The sequence below is a fragment of the Rhamphochromis sp. 'chilingali' genome (assembly GCF_963969265.1).
Source record: "Rhamphochromis sp. 'chilingali' genome assembly, chromosome: 6".
Classification (NCBI taxonomy): Eukaryota; Metazoa; Chordata; class Actinopteri; order Cichliformes; family Cichlidae; genus Rhamphochromis; species Rhamphochromis sp. 'chilingali'.
Genome location: NC_137933.1, coordinates 9,316,315 through 9,337,418, shown reverse-complemented (window position 1 = coordinate 9,337,418; position 21,104 = coordinate 9,316,315). Strand labels below are relative to the sequence as shown.

At 41.2% G+C, this 21,104-nt stretch overlaps 1 protein-coding gene across 1 annotated transcript in view; it reads right to left on the bottom strand.

Moving 5' to 3' along the window:
* The window catches only part of LOC308398574 (protein kinase C-binding protein NELL1-like), a 328,133-nt gene that overhangs the window by 2,935 nt on the left and 304,094 nt on the right, over positions 1-21,104 (bottom strand). The window contains exons 17-19 of the mRNA XM_080885307.1: positions 12,012-12,205; positions 1,570-1,746; positions 914-1,138 (exon numbers count right to left, since the gene is read on the bottom strand). Coding sequence (XP_080741433.1) covers positions 914-1,138; positions 1,570-1,746; positions 12,012-12,205 — 596 coding nt within the window. The remainder of the gene's footprint in view (positions 1-913; positions 1,139-1,569; positions 1,747-12,011; positions 12,206-21,104) is intronic.

The window sequence follows — 21,104 nt, the reverse complement described above, 5'->3', positions numbered from 1 at the left end:
AACAAGCAAAACCAAAAAAGCTAAAGTGAGGGGGCAGCAGCCTATCTTCACCTAATGAGTGGATCTGACACGTTCCTGCCACAGTCATCTGCATGTTCACTTCTTTTAAGGTAAAAATGCTCCTTACATCATCTCTGACAGTCATTTTTCTTTTATGCATTCATCTTAGAACACATATAAATAGACACTGTGTGCCCTCTAGCACACATTAGCTAAATTGATTATGCCACATTTTCAGTCTCAAAGATTTTCTGCTAACAGCCAGTAATGGCTGTCATTACTGATAAAATTGTGATCTTTTGGAACATCTGACATTTTTACATCTAAAACCCACAAGTCTTATCCCATTTGCAGACCCTGGAAGAATATCAAACAGAGGTTTGGGGAAAGTGTTTTCAAGTTAGCGATCTCCTGTATACTTTAGCCTAGCATGTTTGCCATTATGGCGGCTCTGCTACGATCCCACTGGTTTATGTTGTGTCCAGCTGGCATACGTTTGTGCCTTGCAGAGCCGCCCCTAACCCTGCCAATCAGAACAACCCCTCTGGTTAGTTACTTTTTTACTCATTGTAATGGCTTTTTATTACAACACAGAGAGCTGACTGTTGGTCTTGGAGTTGGAAATTGGTTCATTTCTGTGTTTTCTCTCAGTCAGATGTGAAAACAATGATTTATGTCAGATCTTTTCCTAGACAGCAACACCGTGCTTGGGCTTCTTGCCCTGATGTACACTGTTTTTGTGGAACTCTGCCATAGAAAGTTAGCAGTCCCCATCAACCCTCAATAGCCTTAATAATAGCAATGTTGACAGGTTGAAATAAATTAAAATAGTCTCTTTACAAACCGGCAATTTGAAGCTCAAAAATAGTTTAAAAATCTACACAATTAGTTTGTTCATGCTGCATTGACCTACCTTGCACTTGCAAGTGGTGCAGGGTGATTTGGGCATATGCCATGTGTCTCCGCTGAGGCGGGCGATGCCTGCGGGGTCCTTGCATGTCTGCCGAATGTCATACGACAGGTTGTCAGCCAGGCAGGGGTCTGTGACGCAGCGTGGGCAACATTCGCCCTCTGCCACTGCCGTGTACTCGCACATCAACGTGGGGCAAACTAGAGGCCAGCAGTCGACCTCCCCTTCCTGCAGAGACACAGGCAGTGATGAAAAAAAAGCACCAGAATTGCTATAGCGTGTGTGAATTTTCTTTTCTTTTCTTTTTTTAGTGTGTGTTTGTGTGTGAGACAGAGAGAGAATTCAGTTACAGATCTCACGCTGGTCTGTTGCCACATCTCTAATTAGAGAGGTGGTAATTTTCTCAGCCCTCATACACACACAGTTAACCAGCAGATCAGGGAGTGGTATGAATTAAAGCCCTGCTCTGAGCTTCATGTTGGAGAGGAGGGTTTTGTCTTTTTGATGTGATCTGTGTCTTCCAACAAAGCTCTTGCCTGCTTTTATTTAAAATGGACAATAGCTTCTGTGTGAATGTGTGTGTGTGTGTGTGTGTGTGTGTGTGTGTGTGTGTGTGTGTGTGTGTGTGTGTGTGTGTGTGTGTGTGTGTGTGTACAAACCATGCAGCGGCACTGCTGGCAGCCGTACAGCCAAGATGCTCCGCTGCGGTAAAGTGTGCGTCCGCTCTGATCCAGACACTGGCTGCTGGGCCTGTTGTCACATCCAGGACAGCAGAACAGATCCTCTTCTGGGTCTCCACAGTCACAAGGTCTCCGCCTGCAGTACGTCTGCCCATCCTAAACAACAAACGTCACACACATCGGGGTGCAAACTGGCTTAAATAATGTACGTAGCTTATCATCTCTGTATATTCTGGGTAGTAAAATACAATACCCAATACACAATAAAGGTGTCCCTCAGTAAAACAAAGGGCTTCAAACTCACTGTGATTTATATAAAAATGAAATAATGGGTCTATAAACATGAAATATTACTGTGAACAAACACAGTTTGAGCACTTTCCTGAGGCAGATTTTTACTTTTGTGTAAATGATCCGTCATTGTCTTTGACAAATGGGAACACCCTGAAGTCGCCGTACCAAGGCACAGCCTTACAAACAATGCATTTTCTGACTTTCTCCTTTTCATATGTCTCCCACTCTCTCTCATCAATTTGCAAAACAATAACATGAACACCAAGCAGGCTTTTAAAGCACGTTGTTTATTTTTTCTAAATTAAAATTTAATATCTGATTTATATAAATATGTCTGGCCTAAAATTAGTAACTTGTTAAGCACTTTTGACAACAAGTCTTGCTGACAGTCAACCAAACTGGGTGGGGGGCATTCTCTACTGAGAGCAGGTCTGGACCATGGATGATATAAAGCAGGTTTGAAAAGTGAGGATAATGCAAAAGTGCCTTGAACCTGTATTCTCTCTAAAGGACACCGGATGGTAAAGCTGCAGTTGTAAAGACTTCTATGGGAAAGTCTATGGAAAAATTGCTACAGTATCTGTCTTGATCTCTGTAAAGAATTTCCTGCTAGCTTCATGGCTCAGTCACTTGTTTCGGGTTCTATTTAATAAAGAATGACTTCTTTTTTATAGATCATGGTGAAACTCTGTTAAAAAATTAGGACTTGTCAGTCACAAGTCATTAGCTAATGGGTTTCACAGTCAGACAAGCTCCAGTTTGTTGAAACCAGAATGGTGATGGTGAAAATGCTAATCTTGAGGCTTGAGTTCGAGACTTTAGAAATCAGTGGTTGATGTCTTGTTAGATAAGCTCACCTATTATACCGTCCATGGTCTACATCTGCATCTCTTTAACTTATCTTATTACCCATCGCAGCAAAGCCTCGCAAGAGCATGGTGCTTCCACCACCATCATCATCATGTTTGGTTGAAGGGATGCTATTGATTGGATGTTGATCAGTGTCTGGATTGCTCCATTCCAGGTGTTGGGAATTGTCGCCACACTGTCCTTCTTTAACATTCTCCCGCATTCACAAAGGAACTCTGGCTCTCAGTCAAAGTCACCAGTGGGTTCTTGGTTGCCTGGTGGGCCATTTATATGGATACACCGTAATAAAATGGGAATGGTTGGTGATATTAAAGTCCTGTTTGTGGCACATTAGTATATGTGAGGGGGCAAACTCCTCAAGATGGGTGGTGACCATAGTGGCCATTTAGAAGTCGGCCATCTTGGATACAACTTTTGTTTGTTCAATAGGAAGAGGGCCATGTGACACATCAAACTTATTGGTAATGTCACAAGAAAAACAATATACTAATGTGCCACAAACAGGACTTTAATATCACCAACCATTCCCATTTTATTACAGTGTATCCATATAAATGGCCCACCCTGTAGGTGGACAGGTCTAGAAAGTCTGTTGGTGGCTGTCGAAAATATGGCATATGGCTTGGTTCATACTGACTTAAACTGACAAAAACTTTGTAACTTCACTGACAGGGATTTACATTTCCTATTTATGTCCAGTTATTTCAGTTAGACACAGATGTGTTCTAGTCAAGATATAAAAGCATCTCAAGTGTCATTGATAGAAGTGGGACGCACCAGAGCTCAATAGTGTGTGTCATAACAAAGAGCCTGAAGAACAAAGAGCATAACAAAGAGCCTTTTTAACACTTTGATTAATAATTGAAAACATCTATAATAAAAATCCTCTGGTGATGTTTGTCTTTCTTTTTCTTAAACTAAGTTTTTTTAATCTAATATAAGCATCAAGAGAACACTAAATGGCTAAAAGACACTAAAGATGTAGAAACATACCTATGGGTGATTTCATTTTCTTGTAACAAATTTTACATTTTCCCATTTTAAAAAAGCAATTTAATAGCACTCTAAATGAGACTAGAAGGGGTTGGGCGGCAAAGTGAAATGCAGAAGAATCCGACTGATCTGCCTTTCCAGCCGCTGTGTCATTGGCTCCCTGTCTGTACCTGGAGAAAACTTTATGGTCCATTTTACTCAGCACAGCCAGCACTGTCTGGCCCCAGGACGGCAGTGTAATGGAGATGTAAAAATGTTACATAAAAAGGCTGTTAGAAAATGTATGAGGGCCATAAAGTCATTCTGCATACCATTAAAAGGGCAATACAGAGCCAATGTTTTATCGATGCATATTGTCCTGCTACAGTAACTTGTGAGTCCCGGGGTGCCGGTACTGATGGCCTTGGTCTTTACAGTTACAACCCTGGACTTGCTGGGGAAATTACTGCCAATTGTATCGCGCTGGCAGAAAATATGAATGCAGGCTGCTCTTTTTAGTACAAGGAATACGACCACGTCTGAATGCCAATGACATGCATTTGTGCCAATCAAAACAACTTTACTGCTTTTTTCAATAATAACTGTTTGATAAATTTGATGACTGCAGACAGCAGTCTTTCTTTTAAGGGGGTATGATATGTACAACATAGTCGTACAGAATATTGTTTGAATTTTCTCAAATTAATTCACTTAGGGAGCTTGTTGATCTTTGTAGAACTTTTATAGAACTCTAAAATGTTATTTATTTTTTTACTTAGCTTGATTTTCTGTTTCATTTTTTCATTTTGGTTTTTCAATCTGGATGACGCTGAATAAGGAAGATCTTTGTTTTTAAGTCTCACTTTCATTTCACATGGCAGTGTGTTTGCACAAATGTATTCCTCGCTGCCATCTTTGGCTGTCGCTCAGGCGGAAGAGCAGGTCATCTACTGATTAGAAGGTTGGTGGTTCGATTCCTGGCTTCCCCTAGTCTGCATGCCAAATACAGGGAGTGCAGAATTATTAGGCAAGTTGTATTTTTGAGGAATAATTTTATTATTGAACAACAACCATGTGAACCCAAAAAACTCATTAATATCAAAGCTGAATGTTTTTGGAAGTAGCTTTTAGTTTGTTTTTAGTTTTAGCTATTTTAGGGGGATATCTGTGTGTGCAGGTGACTATTACTGTGCATAATTATTAGGCAACTTAACAAAAAACAAATATATACCCATTTCAATTATTTATTTTTACCAGTGAAACCAATATAACATCTCCACATTCACAAATATACATTTCTGACATTCAAAAACAAAACAAAAACAAATCAGCGACCAATATAGCCACCTTTCTTTGCAAGGACACTCAAAAGCCTGCCATCCATGGATTCTGTCAGTGTTTTGATCTGTTCACCATCAACATTGCGTGCAGCAGCAACCACAGCCTCCCAGACACTGTTCAGAGAGGTGTACTGTTTTCCCTCCTTGTAAATCTCACATTTGATGATGGACCACAGGTTCTTAATGGGGTTCAGATCAGGTGAACAAGGTGGCCATGTCATTAGTTTTTCTTCTTTTATACCCTTTCTTGCCAGCCACGCTGTGGAGTACTTGGACGCGTGTGATGGAGCATTGTCCTGCATGAAAATCATGTTTTTCTTGAAGGATGCAGACTTCTTCCTGTACCACTGCTTGAAGGTGTCTTCCAGAAACTGGCAGTAGGACTGGGAGTTGAGCTTGACTCCATCCTCGACCCGAAAAGGCCCCACAAGCTCATCTTTGATGATACCAGCCCAAACCAGTACTCCACCTCCACTTTGCTGGCGTCTGAGTCGGACTGGAGCTCTCTGCCCTTTACCAATCCAGCCACGGGCCCATCCATCTGGCCCATCAAGACTCACTCTCATTTCATCAGTCCATAAAACCTTAGAAAAATCAGTCTTGAGATATTTCTTGGCCCAGTCTTGACGTTTCAGCTTGTGTGTCTTGTTCAGTGGTGGTCGTCTTTCAGCCTTTCTTACCTTGGCCATGTCTCTGAGTATTGCACACCTTGTGCTTTTGGGCACTCCAGTGATGTTGCAGCTCTGAAATATGGCCAAACTGGTGGCAAGTGGCATCTTGGCAGCTGCACGCTTGACTTTTCTCAGTTCATGGGCAGTTATTTTGCGCCTTGGTTTTTCCACACGCTTCTTGCGACCCTGTTGACTATTTTGAATGAAACGCTTGATTGTTCGATGATCACGCTTCAGAAGCTTTGCAATTTTGAGACTGCTGCATCCCTCTGCAAGATATCTCACTATTTTTGACTTTTCTGAGCCTGTCAAGTCCTTCTTTTGACCTATTTTGCCAAAGGAAAGGACGTTGCCTAATAATTATGCACACCTGATATAGGGTGTTGATGTCATTAGACCACACCCCTTCTCATTACAGAGATGCACATCACCTAATATGCTTAATTGGTAGTAGGCTTTCGAGCCTATACAGCTTGGAGTAAGACAACATGCATGAAGAGGATGATGTGGACAAAATACTCATTTGCCTAATAATTCTGCACTCCCTGTATTCTTGGGCAAGATACTAACCTTAAATTGCTCTCCGATGCATCCATCGGAGTATGAATGTGGGTGCGAATGTTAGTTAGAAAGCACTAACAAAATGTGCTTGCGTGAATGCGTGTGAATGCACAAGTTGTGTAAAGCGCTTTGAGTGCGCAGAAGAGTAGAAAAGCACTATAAAAGAACCAGTCCATTTACCATCTTTCTAATTTGTGGCTTTTTCAGTCTGTTATTTCTGATATGTTCATCTTTAATTTCCCTCTCTTTTCCCTCTCTTTTCACCGACTACACTAACTTTGTGGCTCCCCTACAGTCACAGGCGATTCTCATTGCTGGTCCCAAGACACCAGATCACTGCTTGCTTACATTCAGTGAGCATCCCATATCAAACTTCCCTTCAACACCCCTTCAACAGCTGGAATAAAAACCAATGTACCTGTGGCGTTGAATTCTTTCACATTTGCAGCTGCTGATTGCACAATTGCAAGCATTTGGTTTTGGTTTGGTTTTCTGGCTCTGAATGTAAGATTTGTTAATTTGATGGTTTATCACAGTTAATCGCTACCAGACAAAGAGACTTCAAAATGATCACCAGAGTGATTCTATTTCAGAAACATAAACAGGTAAAAACAGAGGCTTCAGTCCTGACAGTTCATCACTGCTTTTGCTACTTGTTCAGGTTCTGGCCGCTGGGCTGGGGTTGGCATGCACTCAACTATAAAATCACTCGGGGTCCTTGGCTAGCTTTCTGTTAGCATGCTGTCTGTGCAGATACTTGCAAAGACCTGCAGTTGTGTTAGCATTAATCAGGTAGTTCTCTTTTAAACATTCGTTAGCTGTCTCGCCATTCCAAGCCAGCTATACCAAGCTTCCCTAACATGGCAGACTGCTGCCCAGCTGCCCAGAATTCCACCCCTGCGGTAGGAAAATCTCAGGTTCAGATACACATGACGCTTGTGTGATGTGCAACACGCCTAAGCGGCTGTTTCCAAACCGGGTTCATGCGAACACTGCACTCGCTTTACCCTGAAAAGCCTTTGTCAAAGGCTAGCCCACCAGGCTAGCCTGTCGAAGAAGAACTCAATGCTGTCTCCAGTCGTTGCACCAATGGAGCACATTGAGTCGGCCACGCAAGGCACCAGGACATTGTCCTCCTGCTGGTGGACAATGCCGAGGTCAGCTGCGAAAGCTATGTTGTCCTTTTCCCCCAAGGCTAACAATGAGCCACACCGTGAATTCTCTGAGGGAGCATCAGAACATCTCATTTCGGACAAGGATGATAACATTTTCTTTGGCCCCTCTGGTTGGAATTCTGCAACACAAGGGGCCGATTGTGAGAACCTTGGCACACAGTCCCGCGGCATGGAGCTAAATAGCTCCATGCCGCGGGACTTTTACAACGTTAAATAACGTTGTAAAACTGGAAGCTGAAAAGCTGGCAATCCCATGGCCCACTCCACCATTTTCTTCCTCCAAACACGAACTGAAATCAGTTGATTGCAACAGAAGGAAAAAAAAACATATTTGCCTGATGTTTAATTTTCTTTCTATCCCCTACGTGTGCACATAACTGAAGAACCCTTGCAATGCAAATTATAATGTGATTACAGTAACGTAATCCCTTGTAATGCATTAATCCCAACACTGGCTGCATTATCTCAAACATTTAACTAATTTCCAACTTGACGCTAGTTTGAAACGTAATGAAACATCATAACTTATAAGTACCAGAGAAAGTTTACCCAAAGTTTTTAACAGGGCAGAAATTTGATATCCTAGTGGCAAACTTTAAAATACATAAGCCGATAAAGCATCGTTGAAACAACTGCTCTTAGCTGGTATTTCAGGCCAAATAACTCTCTGATTTAGATTAATCTCACACTCCGATGCTATCTTCAAAAAGAAACACCTGATCAATATCCCACTTTCCTGCTGCAACAGTGCACCATCTCATTCTGGCTCCCGAGCACATAAAAGAGTCATTAAGATGCCAAAAATATTTGTCACACTGTAATGCAGGCTAATCATAAACAGATGGGAGAAGAGCGTGGGATTTTTTTGTATGAACGATCAGAAATGTTTCATACTTTGTGTTTGTGTCATAACTTGGCATACATTAGCCAAATTAATCTACACACTTACAGTGGGGCAAAAAAGTATTTAGTCAGCCACCGATTGTGCAAGTTCCCCCACTTAAAATGATGACAGAGGTCAGTAATTTGCACCAGAGGTACACTTCAACTGTGAGAGACAGAATGTGAAAAAAAAAAAATCCATGAATCCACATGGTAGGATTTGTAAAGAATTTATTCGTAAATCAGGGTGGAAAATAAGTATTTGGTCACCTCAAACAGGGAAAATCTCTGGCTCTCACAGACCTGTAACGTCTTCTGTAAGAAGCTTTTCTGTCCCCCACTTGTTACCTGTATGAATGGCACCTGTTTGAACTCATCATCTGTATAAAAGACACCTGTCCACAGCCTCAAACAGTCAGACTCCAAACTCCGCCATGGCCAAGACCAAAGAGCTTTCGAAGGACACCAGGAAAAGTATTGTAGACCTGCACCAGACTGGGAAGAGTGAATCTACAATAGGCAAGCAGCTTGGTGTGAAAAAATCAACTGTGGGAGCAATCATCAGAAAATGGAAGACATACAAGACCACTGATAATCTCCCTCGATATGGGGCTCCACGCAAGATCTCATCCCGTGGGGTCAAAATGATCATGAGAACGGTGAGCAAAGATCCCAGAACCACACGGGGGGACCTGGTGAATGACCTGCAGAGAGCTGGGACCAAAGTAACAAAGGTAACCATCAGTAACACACTACAACGGCAGGGAATCAAATCCTGCAGTGCCAGACGTGTTCCGCTGCTGAAGCCAGTGCATGTCCAGGCCCGTCTGAAGTTTGCCAGAGAGCACATGGATGATACAGCAGAGGATTGGGAGAATGTCATGTGGTCAGATGAAACCAAAGTAGAACTTTTTGGTATAAACTCAACTCGTCGTGTTTGGAGGAAGAAGAATACTGAGTTGCATCCCAAGAACACCATACCTACTGTGAAGCATGGGGGTGGAAACATCATGCTATGGGGCTGTTTTCCTGCCAAGGGGACAGGATGACTGATCCGTGTTAAGGACAGAATGAATGGGGCCATGTATCGTGAGATTTTGAGCCAAAACCTCCTTCCATCAGTGAGAACTTTGAAGATGAAACAAGGCTGGGTCTTCCAACATGACAATGATCCAAAACACACCGCCCGGGCAACAAAGGAGTGGCTCCGTAAGAAGCATTTGAAAGTCCTGGAGTGGCCTAGCCAGTCTCCAGACCTCAACCCCATAGAAAATCTGTGGCGGGAGTTGAAAGTCCGTGTTGCTCGGCGACAGCCCCAAAACATCACTGCTCTCGAGAAGATCTGCATGGAGGAATGGGCCAAAATACCAGCTACTGTGTGTGCAAACCTGGTAAAGACCTATAGTAAACGTTTGACCTCTGTTATTGCCAACAAAGGTTATGTTACAAAGTATTGAGTTGTATTTTTGTTATTGACCAAATACTTATTTTCCACCCTGATTTACTAATAAATTCTTTACAAATCCTACCATGTGGATTCATGGATTTTTTTTTTACATTCTGTCTCTCACAGTTGAAGTGTACCTCTGGTGCAAATTACTGACCTCTGTCATCATTTTAGGTGGGGGAACTTGCACAATCGGTGGCTGACTAAATACTTTTTTGCCCCACTGTAATTGCTATGTGTGCTAAATACTACTACTAAAAGGTTTTTTAGATGTGTAGAAGGCACAATGTGTGGATGTTAAAGAGAATTTTTAAGTCTTATTTTTATAGTTTTGCCCATCCTTCTTATCAGTTGTTATAACACTGTAGCCACTAAGTTTATTGCTGATATCTCCACCTTTACAGCTTTGCTAATCTTTGTCGAGATCCTCTAAACAACTCCATTGGAATCATATCAAACTGCCGGTAACAATGTAGCTTTGTTCCCAGATCTCAGCTTTTACTTAAGTATATTGTTGTTTTGTTACAAATAAAGGTTCTTTCAGACAGTGAATGATTACTGCTGGAATCAGCAGGATGCAACTTTGGCACAGGAACTCCTGGCTACTTCCTGTCCTACGAGCCTATAAAACACAGACTGCTGCTGTCAAACTACTGCTCTGCATGCTGTTAAACAGAGCAGGTTATAGTGTGGAATAGAGGAATTAAGCATAGAGACATAATTAATATATGCCTTGCCTACTGTTGTAAAATAATGAACCTTGTTTATAGATCCAGATGAGTAACAGTAACAGACTTGATCCTGATATTGCAAGCCTTTGTTATTGATCTGTCTGGCCTCTGCTGGCAAAGTTTTTATCATTCATTGAACCTCAGATACAGTAAAATTTCTCCAGGAGGTCAGAGACAAGATTATGGATCTCCAGCTGCATTGTTGTAAAGAGTGAGAGAGAGAAGCTGAAAAAGTTTAGCTGTGAGGAGCACAGTTGTGGTAGAAATATCCATAGTAAAAACAATGGAAGCACAGGAAACTGTGCGATAGGATCAGGCCAGCAAAAATTGCAAAACTAATTCACTGAAATTAAGAAAGAGGTTAAACTAATGGAAGAGGAGATTTTTCTGCGTTCCCTACTAACCCAACTCCACTTTCAGCGTTTACTGTTCGAGTTCACTGAACAGACAGTGCACATGTTACTCATGTTGTGACTGTATTTTCAGTATTGTATTGCTTCCAGGTTTATAAAGCCAGCTGCATTTCCAGTGCTCCTGTATTTTCTGGAATATCAAATGTATTTTATAGAATTACAATTTATTAAATTGATGAAATTTCATGGAAAATGACTGTCATGTCAATGATTTGATAAGTATCTGATGATAAGTGTAATTTTGTATTATTCGATTAGTAATTGTGGAATTCCACAATTACTAATTGTGGGACCAATAATATTTACATTATACATGTTTTCCTTAGGCAGTATTACTGAAAGGCACAGCATACATTTTCACTGGCATGCAGATGATACCCAGCTTTATCTATCCATGAATCCAGATGACACACACCAATTAGCTAAACAGAAGGAATGTCTTATATACATAAAAACATAAAAAATTAGAAACATCCTGTCTCAGAGTGATGCTGAAAACTAGTTCATGCATTTATCACATCTAGGCTGAACTGCTGTAATTCATTATTGTTGTTGTTGTTGTTGTCTTTAAAGTGTCCTATAAAGCATTCAGTTCCAAATTGCAGCAGTGAGAGTACTGACACGGACTAGAAAGAGAGCGCATATTTCTCCCATATTAGCCTCTCTTCATCAGCTACCTATTAAATCAAGAATCAAATTTAAAATCAATCTAGTCTGGGAGTCATTTCTCTATTATTATAGGGTTTTTACCTTCCAATATAAAGCTCCTTGAGGTGTAAGGATTTGGCACTGTATAAATAAAAATTGAACTGCATTGAGTTGAATGTCAAACTATTGACTGGTGCTCACATGGTTTTATTTTATTTTTTTACTGTCCTTGGATGACCAAAAAGCTATGATCCACCCATAATACACCTGGTCATAATAAAAACTCATTCATGGGAGGTCAGAGACAAGATTATGGATCACTTTCAGGTCCTGGTTGAAGTTCAAAAAAAAATTCCACTGTTAACAACAGTATTGCTTATTGCAATAAATGTGTATGCACGTGATCATGTTCTATACCTTGCAGGAGCATACAGCACAGCGATCAAAGCTGGGTTTCCAATCTTCTCCATTGCGTCTCATTCCTTCTTCCTGTGGGCAGTCACCACTGCAGCCTGGACCAGATGTGCACACACAGTCATAGCCTCCTGGGAGGTTCACACACACACTGTCATTCCAGCAGGTGTGTGTCTGCAAACTGCACTCGTCAATGTCTGGAAAACAGAGAGTAATCCATAGTAAATAAATGCCGGTCTTTTGTTTAAAGTTAGTTCTGTAAATGTAATTGTGTGACTAACAGTAAGGGTCAATAAAAGATCAATGGAAGAGAAAGAAACTGAGATCATTAAGTCATAAAACCAGTTAGGGATGGGGTGTGTTTGACTGAATTTACCAACTTCAGACGTTTTTGTTCGTGTTTCACTTTGCAAGGATGGACCTCATCACACCACAGATCTAAATATGACAATGTTTGTGAGAAGGCGCAACAGTTTGGATAATGAAACCAGTGAAGTTCCCAATACACAAATGCCACCACCTCATTCATTTATTATATTTATTTCTCTGAAAGTGCAATTAAAGGCAGTTCTCTGTCTGAACTCTCAACGGTAATGATAATGAGGTAAACTTGATCTAAAATCACAGGGATTATCTTGTTGATAAATCTGATTTCAAAGTATGCTAGTATTTACAGGTCTTCCATTCTTATTCAGTGAATATCCAAGTTTTTTCCCCCCCTCACACATTAATCTTTATATTTCTGATTCTCTTTATTTTAGACTATCACACTCCTCTCGTGGGATGGTGTAATATTCCTTTTTCTTTGACTTTTCTAACAGGACTATCTGCATACAAAAACAATATTATTTTGCTCTCTAATTATTTTTAAGATATATGACAAAGGGCATATTTTGCTTCTAATCAAAATGCACTGTGCAAACTCTACTACTTTGCTTGTCTAAATTATAAATTTGCAGCCTTTCTTCGTGCCTGACACCTGTTAGTAGAAGCACGAGTACAAATTAATTATAATGAATGGATTATGTTCAAGATTAACCTTTCCCCCCCCCCCCCCGAAGAACAATCGTGTTCTTTTATCCGGTCCTTGATACCAAATGAAGCACATGTATTACAACACAAAATGCACTATTTTGCACATCTACACATGGGAATGTTTACCGTGTGGGGGATATGGTGTACATGCCACGCTCGATTTTTTCCCCCGCACATTATTGTGGATTCTGGAAAATATCTAATGTGACATTTATGATGTTTACAAATCTTTATTTTAACTCCCAAGTGCAGTCACTCCGTCAAATTACAGCATTTAGTTATTTTAGTGGCAGCAACTGAATTGACAAGTTGCTGGCATCAGGCAGATTATACTTTGCATACATACTGGAATCATAGCTTTAGCCACTTCGTTTATATTCTCTTAGCCGATTTGGCCGAATCATCAAAGGATCTGCTCAGTCAGCTTCTTTCCCACTTTTACCCACTAGAGATCAAACAAACTAATCATAACAGAGAGAGCGGATGGCATTTTTCTCTGCTTTTCTTTATCAGCATGGCACAGGAAGGAAGGTGCCAAATGTCTGTCCATAACTATTACCAAGCCCTATAATTTAACTCACTTTATCCCCACTAAATGTGAAGTAATCGGAGAAAAAAGGAAAAAAACAATTTTCTTTTAACAGCAGTTTGTTTTTTTTCCTCTTCCCTGCTAGCGCCTGCTGCCTGAAGTCATCAATCACATTCATTCGGTACTGGCTGCATGCTAGCAGTGTTACATGAACAAATTGCAAAAGCAGAAAAAAAAACTACATTATAAATAGTTAAATTCCTGATTTACTATATACTGAAGCATTGTACTCCCACTGGGAGGAAAATAGTCAACAGGTCAATTTACATTCGACTCAGGGTGAGTGATGACCGTCAGCACGGTTAAGAAGACTGATTTCCACATCACCATGTTTCCTTGCTGATTCTTACTGTTCACATTTCCATCAGATGATTTTTGGACATGCCAGACTGAGCTCTGCATGATAACACTGCCTCAGCTTTGTTTTTTAATTTGTATACAGTACTGTGAAAAGTACTTGCCCCTTTGCTAATCTTATTTTTTTTTATTGTTTTGTTATCTTTTGTCACCTGTGTAGGTTTCAGATCATTAAACGTATTGTAATATTAGACAAAGATAACACAGCTAAACACAAAAAACAGTTTTTAAATGATTATTTTATTTTTTGAGAGAAAAAAGCTATCCAAACACACCAGGGCCCGTATCCCTAAAGATTCTGAGAATCCTCTCAGAGAGCTCCTAACTTAACCTAAAAATTCCTTGCCAGGAGTTTTAGCTTAGAAGTGATTCCAGAACATTTTCAGTGAACTCTGAGCAAGGAATGGATGGAAAATCCTATCTTAGTGAGGAGGTGTGGTTGACCCCGTTGCTAGGTATGAGTCATCATTTCAAAAGCCGTGATTGGTTGATCCTACAAGTTTGATGGAAATGAGCTTTTGGTGATAATGAGCAAAGGATGTACCCTCAAATCAATAAACATATTATATACTCTAATCTTATGCTGACTGTAATTGTAAATAATATTTCACATTCAAGAAAATATCTGGAAAATGAATAGTAAGCTGTAGGGGTTATAGCCATTAGAATCTAAAATATGTGAAAACTTAAACTCATTACACCCTGTTCAAATAATGATTCGTGTCTTATTTGCTCATATTAATATCCTAGCTGGCATATTTTGTACTTTCACTCCCATATGGACCCCGTTGAAAACAAGATGGCCTATCTCAAGAGGCTGTCCTTAATGAAGTAGAAATCACAACGTTACAAGTCCAGTGTGGTCTTAACGAGGGTAACACGGCTCAGCTTTTAGCAATGTCTGTGATTGCAGACCCAAGTCATCACTGCTGCATTGTTGCATTTTCCCGGTTGCCAAATACCTCGGGGTTGTGATTACTTTCGTCTCCGGTGTAATAGCGTTGTGGCGTCGAGTTGGTGAAGTAATTGCATCTCTAAGGAGATCCACCACAAACATGATTCCTGCACGATCCAATCTGTAGCATCTCAATAATTCCCTGTCATCCAGTGTTTGCAGGACATCTCTCCTGCCTCTTCTGTTGGCCATTTTGTGCAGCTGCTTAGGGGAACTCCTAAGCCACTAAAAGTTCTCTTCCCTGCTCTTAGCAGATCTCGCCTTAGGAGCCCTTTTAAGCGCTAGGAATCTTGAGGAATAGCTTTTATATTAACTGGGATTGTCATGTCACTTTTAGGGGAAATTCTAAGAAAACGTCATGACTCTGAGAATTTTCTTAGAATTTGGCCGCTAGGAGCCACTTTTTGCACAAAGATTCTTTAGGGATACGGGCCCTGGAACCTATCTGAAAAAAAAAAAAGCCACAAGAAAGAGACTGGGCAAAAACGGCACCCCTGGGAGAGTAAAAACCACTGCTGACCAAAAAGAGCACAAAAGCTTGTCTCCTATTTGCTAAAAAAAAAAAAAAAAAAAACAACACACCTTGATTCCCAAATACTAGTTCCAAATAAAGGTTTTTGGAACTTTTTGTAAAGTTTGGCTCCTGTAACATCTGGCATAAACTAACAACTAACACATCTTTAGAGTGGGGTACTCCGGCCTCAAATCCAATTGATGCATCAGTGGTGTTATCATACACAACATCCAACATTTCCCTATGTGACAGCTGTGGCTCAGAAGGTAGAGCAGGTTGTCTACCAATTGGAAGGGCAGCGATTTGAACTTCAGTGTCCTTGAGTGAGATCCCAAACCCCAAATTGTGCCTGAGTGTGATAATCAGAAAATACTTAAAGGCATAGACCAAAGTACTGTATGAATGCGGCTTGTAGTAAAAAAGTGGTTTAAATGCTCAACTACAGTAGAACAAACATTTCTATAAGTACCAGTCCACTTAATGTACAAATTCTTACATCTTACTTGCTTTACTTTAACTATTTTCTGGTCTATAAAACCATTTTTTTTGTTCTGTCTCAATAGTAACCATCTGACTATGACTTTTCCTCACAAAAAGAAAGGTGGTTTCTATTCCATATCCAGAACTGTGTGCTTGAGATGACCATCATAGCAATATTTGCCCCCACTGACATCACAAGAGTAGAAAAAACTGTGTAAAACTAAGCATTTAGAAAATCTCAAGTTTTTCTTTTGCTTCATAGGAATTACATGTACAGAAAATGTAAGAAAGAAAATGTCGCCTGGTGAATATTTCACGTGGCTCACTAGAGCCATGTCTTAATGAGGCCTTTAACTATTCCCATTTCCCCCAAATCAATAACAGACATGGTTCAAAAAAGAAGGCATGTGCACAGTTTTAGACATGTCTTTAATAACAAGAATGGGGAGTTTTTAAAGCATAGATATCAAGAAGCTGACTGCAGTAAAGATCCCTTTATTGAGCTATAGCTTTGTGCATACTCTCAAAAGTACAGTTAGATGGTAAAGTGTCTCTCTCTCTCCTTGCCTACAAATGGTCCTAAGCCAGGTTCTGCCAGAGGTTTCTTCCTGTTAAAAGGGAGTTTTTCCTTCCCACTGTTTGCAAGGGCTTGCTCATAGGGGATTTTCTGATTGTTGGGGTTTTTCTGTATTATTGTAAGGTTTTTACTTTACAGTATAATGCACCTTGAGGCAACTGTTGCTGTAATTTGGCATTGTATAAATAAAATTACATTGAATTGAATTGAAAAGGTGTTTGTAGTGAGTGCCAGAGTGCATCTTAAATAACACAGCTGATCAGGGGCAGCTGTAAAGTTTGTACTGCTTTATGAATTGTGAGTGAAAAACACAGCCAAACAAATGTAAGGCGATTTATTGCTACCTCAATCAGTGCTTACAAGCTAATATTAACTTGCTATAAGAGTGTAATGTTATCAAAGGACACACTAAAGCAACAAAAACACATGACTTGTACCTTTGGAGTGTTACACTGACATTTTTAGCACCTCTGGCACACAAGTTGCTCAGACTGTTAACACCATGCAACATATATTTATGTTACTGCTGGTGGAAAATGATGAGTGGTACCCAGCGGGCAGACCTGCTTTGTGTGGATACATGAATCTTGGCCAGTGCCTGTTGCCAAATCATCCCCAACAATGGTGACACTGCTTAATGTATAGCGCTCTAATTGGTTGCAGTATCAAGTTTGCACGATACAGAGAGATAGAGATCAGGAAGCGGCGCCAGCAACAGACTATTTGCATACGCTAAATGAAATCCCCATCAGCCAGTCAGACACACTGTACCTCTGCTGGTGGAGGATTAATGCTCTTCATGCTACATTCGCCACATTCAGCCACAAGCTGCCGCTCACACATGAAGCCTGCTCTCACATGTGGCCTACGAAAGACGACTAAATACAAAAAGCCCTTTAGAGTAACCATCTGAGCACAGCCAATCACATGTAGAACTTACACTCGCAGTTAAATGTGCTGTTACACATGAAAGCACTAATCCTGTGTATGTACATGATAACACACATTTACAACAAGCGTACAAATTACTAAATCCCACTGACAGATGCTGGTAATTATAGAGCATCTGAAAGCTTGGGTATTTTAGTATTTACACTATTTTTCTTTGGTATGTCTCCAGGCAGTCCATATGGAAAAGGTCACGTACACCACAGAGAGAGGGAAAATGATGCAGAAACCCTGTCTTGCAGGGAGACAGTGCGAGTTTATGCGGTATTATCCTCATCTTTATTCACAATCTGTTTATTAAAGCCACCTGTCTCCCCCTAAAGCATTAGGCGTAATGAACGACTGTCAAAACGCAGCCCATGCAGCTTTCAGTCACAGCCTCACCACAGCAGAGTTGCGTGGCACAATGCAACAGTATACAGTGTTTTGCCTGGGGCATGCGACGTGGTGTAGCCAAGCCAACACACAGAACTAAGAATGCAGTGAAATCTATCGTGAGAAAACACAATATGACACAGAGAGGAAGGCAGACTATGCGGATGTGTTTGAAGCGCCTGTGTGACAGCTGATTAATGGCCCTCTCACGCCCAAACTGAGGCAGAGTGCACTTAGTGGCTTCACAAATAAAACACTCTTGTAGATCCATGTGTCACACAGCAGGATGCCCTCAGAGCAGCTGAGTCATTTGCTCTACGTTCAAAAACAGAAATTAATGCCAACGTTACAACAAAACACTTATTTATAAAAAAAAAAAAAAAGTGACACGTCCTTTTCATACAAGCCATTTTCACAGGGCACACATCCACAAACACTGTATGATTCCCTAATTTCCTTTTTTGCCAAAACACAGAATATTTCCGACTGATTACCACTTGAGTTATTTTTGCCACCACATAACCGTAGAATATCAGAATTAGCACAGGTCCACCGCTGGCGACCTGTGTTTCTCACAGATGAGAGCAGGTTCACCCTGAGCACATGTGACAGACATGAAAGGGTTGCACCATTTTTTCATTTTGATTTTTGGGGTGTCTTTGATTTCCACCCTCTGTTGATCATTTCCATTTCCATCAAACAATGTAGCATCCTTTTGTTCCTATCACATTACTCAATCCATGTCAGTTTAGATATCATGAGTGTTTGTTCCCCCCATTGAGCTCTGAAGTGTTTTCCAAGAGTTCCATTTTTCTGAGTCCTACTCCCACCTCCTTAACCCAATATCAGTAAAAGGACAGGATTTGGCATTTTATGCATAGATCTCAGTGGCTAGTGAAAAGAAAAACAAAAAACAAGTGAATGAGAAGCTATCCACATAAAAGCAGTTCTGTGTACGAAAATATGAGAGCAATCATATCTCATAGATTTTCATTTAAGGAGGGTGCTGGTTCATCAAAAGTCTTTGAAGTTTTCCATCTCCACACTGTTGCTCCCACAAACCTTTATTGTTAATCTGTGGGATATTCTGTAAAAAAATAATGACGAGGAGTAACTTGCACAGGGTGAAACACCCTGTGCGGTGGTGACATGCTCTTGGCAAACACAGAGCCAACGACGTGGTTAACTGACTAGTACTGCTGCTCCCTGCTTCGAGCTAACTTTCTTATTACAAAATGCTACTTTATGTTCGGTTGACTCATGAAGGGCTGTTGGAGGGATATTGTGGAAGGGGGAAAATCCTGTTAAAATGTCATTTGTACTTATTTCCCCTGCCGGCTTCCAGCCTAATACTGTAAATTGGGCGGAGAAAAGGTGGCGGATATACTATCTCTCCAACATGCACTCAAATGCATCCGACATGTACCATCCACATTTATGAAGCCTAGAGAGCAACACAAGTGCTTTCACTAATCACACCACTGCATACACCAAATTCCCAGTCATAAAGCCTCAGAACACAAGAAAGTTAACATCCAGTTAGACTTGCTTGAAGACTCATGACTGAATGTGCACATCAGAGTAACTAAAGACCATTAGATGAAGGTAATCAACCATATTTATGCATCTTATTATCATAAAGACATCTCATTACACAGTGTTTTCTTGTTGTGCCACTAGACACTTGATCAAATAAGTCCTACTTACAAGAAAGTACAAGAAGTACAAGGAAAAATTATGACACCAAAAAAAGCAGTGCACTTAGGGAAGGAGCTTTGTGGAATGTGTTGAAATTAAGAACCAGAGTGGAGAAGTGGATTATATTGCAAGAAGGATTTTCTACTGCAGTTCCTGATGCTTTATTCACAACAACCATCACGACCACAGCAGCTGATGTAAGCTCTCTGCAGCTGCCAATATCCACGTAGAACCAAGCCACCATCATTTCAGAGCTGCAAGATTATATGGGCTGTATTTTTGATACCAAGCAGATAGCTGTAGTCATTTTTTCCTTTAATATTACCACTGAGGGAAATAACACTTTCACTCCACTGTCTAAATACCTGGCAAAAGTATACAAAACTGCAAAAACCTGAAAAACTGGATTTGAGATATTTCTTTTTTTTTTTTTTTTTTTTTTTTCCCACTTACTGAACATGGGACAGACTTGACTGGGGGAAAGAAGGGGAGAAAGAAAGAGGGAAAGAGAAACAGCTGAGAAGAGGGACGGGGGAGAAGGGCAAAAACCAAAAACCAACAGAATGAGCAGAAAAAGAAAAAAAAGAAGAAGAAAAGAAAAAAAAATGCATATATCAATCACCTGGGTCACCTGCTGAGAAAGAAAAAAAGAAAACAAGCAGAAGAGAACAAGAGTAATAGAATAAACAACATCACAATGATATATGGGAATATGACAGTAAATACTAAATATTAAACATTATTGTGCAGCACATAAGATCAACAGAACACAGTGTGCTTTGAGGTAGGAGCCAAAAAGGGTGTAGTTTGTGGGTGTGATCACCCGTGTGTACACCTGTGAGCATGGACGCGCTTGTTTTTTGTTTTTTAAAAGGTTCCTTCATGTAATGATCTGCTAGAGGGTGTGGGGGGGGCCACAGCCCCGTCCTCCAGGGCATGAAGCAGGTATGGAGGAGATCAAAACTCCAGACATCCAGAGGCCCCCAGAACACAAGAGACCAAGGAAGACCAACAGAGGGGCAGCTGCGCCACTGTCCCAGAAAGAGCTGAGGAGAGTCCCAGATGAGGGCTCACTCAGCAGCCGCGGAGCAGAAGCCAGGGGGAGTTGCAGTGACGCGCCCGTGAGCTCCGCCGGCAGCCAGCCGTGCCTGAGTGACCGAGCCCCAGGCCGAGAGGCCGGGGGCACCCCACCTCCGAAGTGGCCCGAGCAAGCCCCAGGCTCCAGGCCCCGATAAGCGGCCGCCAAGGAGTGAGCCGGTGTGTACCCGGACGCCCATCCCCGGACACAAAGAACCACCAACGCACCGACGTCTGAGGGAGTCCGCCACTGGCAGGGGAAGTGGAGGGCCTAAGATGTCCCCAGAGAGGTGGCGCCTGACACCCAACCTGACATATAGACACAGAAATACAGGCACACACATATACAAACATCCATTCCCACCCTCATGCTCTCATATACACTTACTCCACACTCAACCAACGTGGAGACAGACATAAAGAGACGCTGTACACACGATCACACTCCCCAAGCGTACTCTAAGCCCCGGGTCTAGGTACCCTTGCCCCTG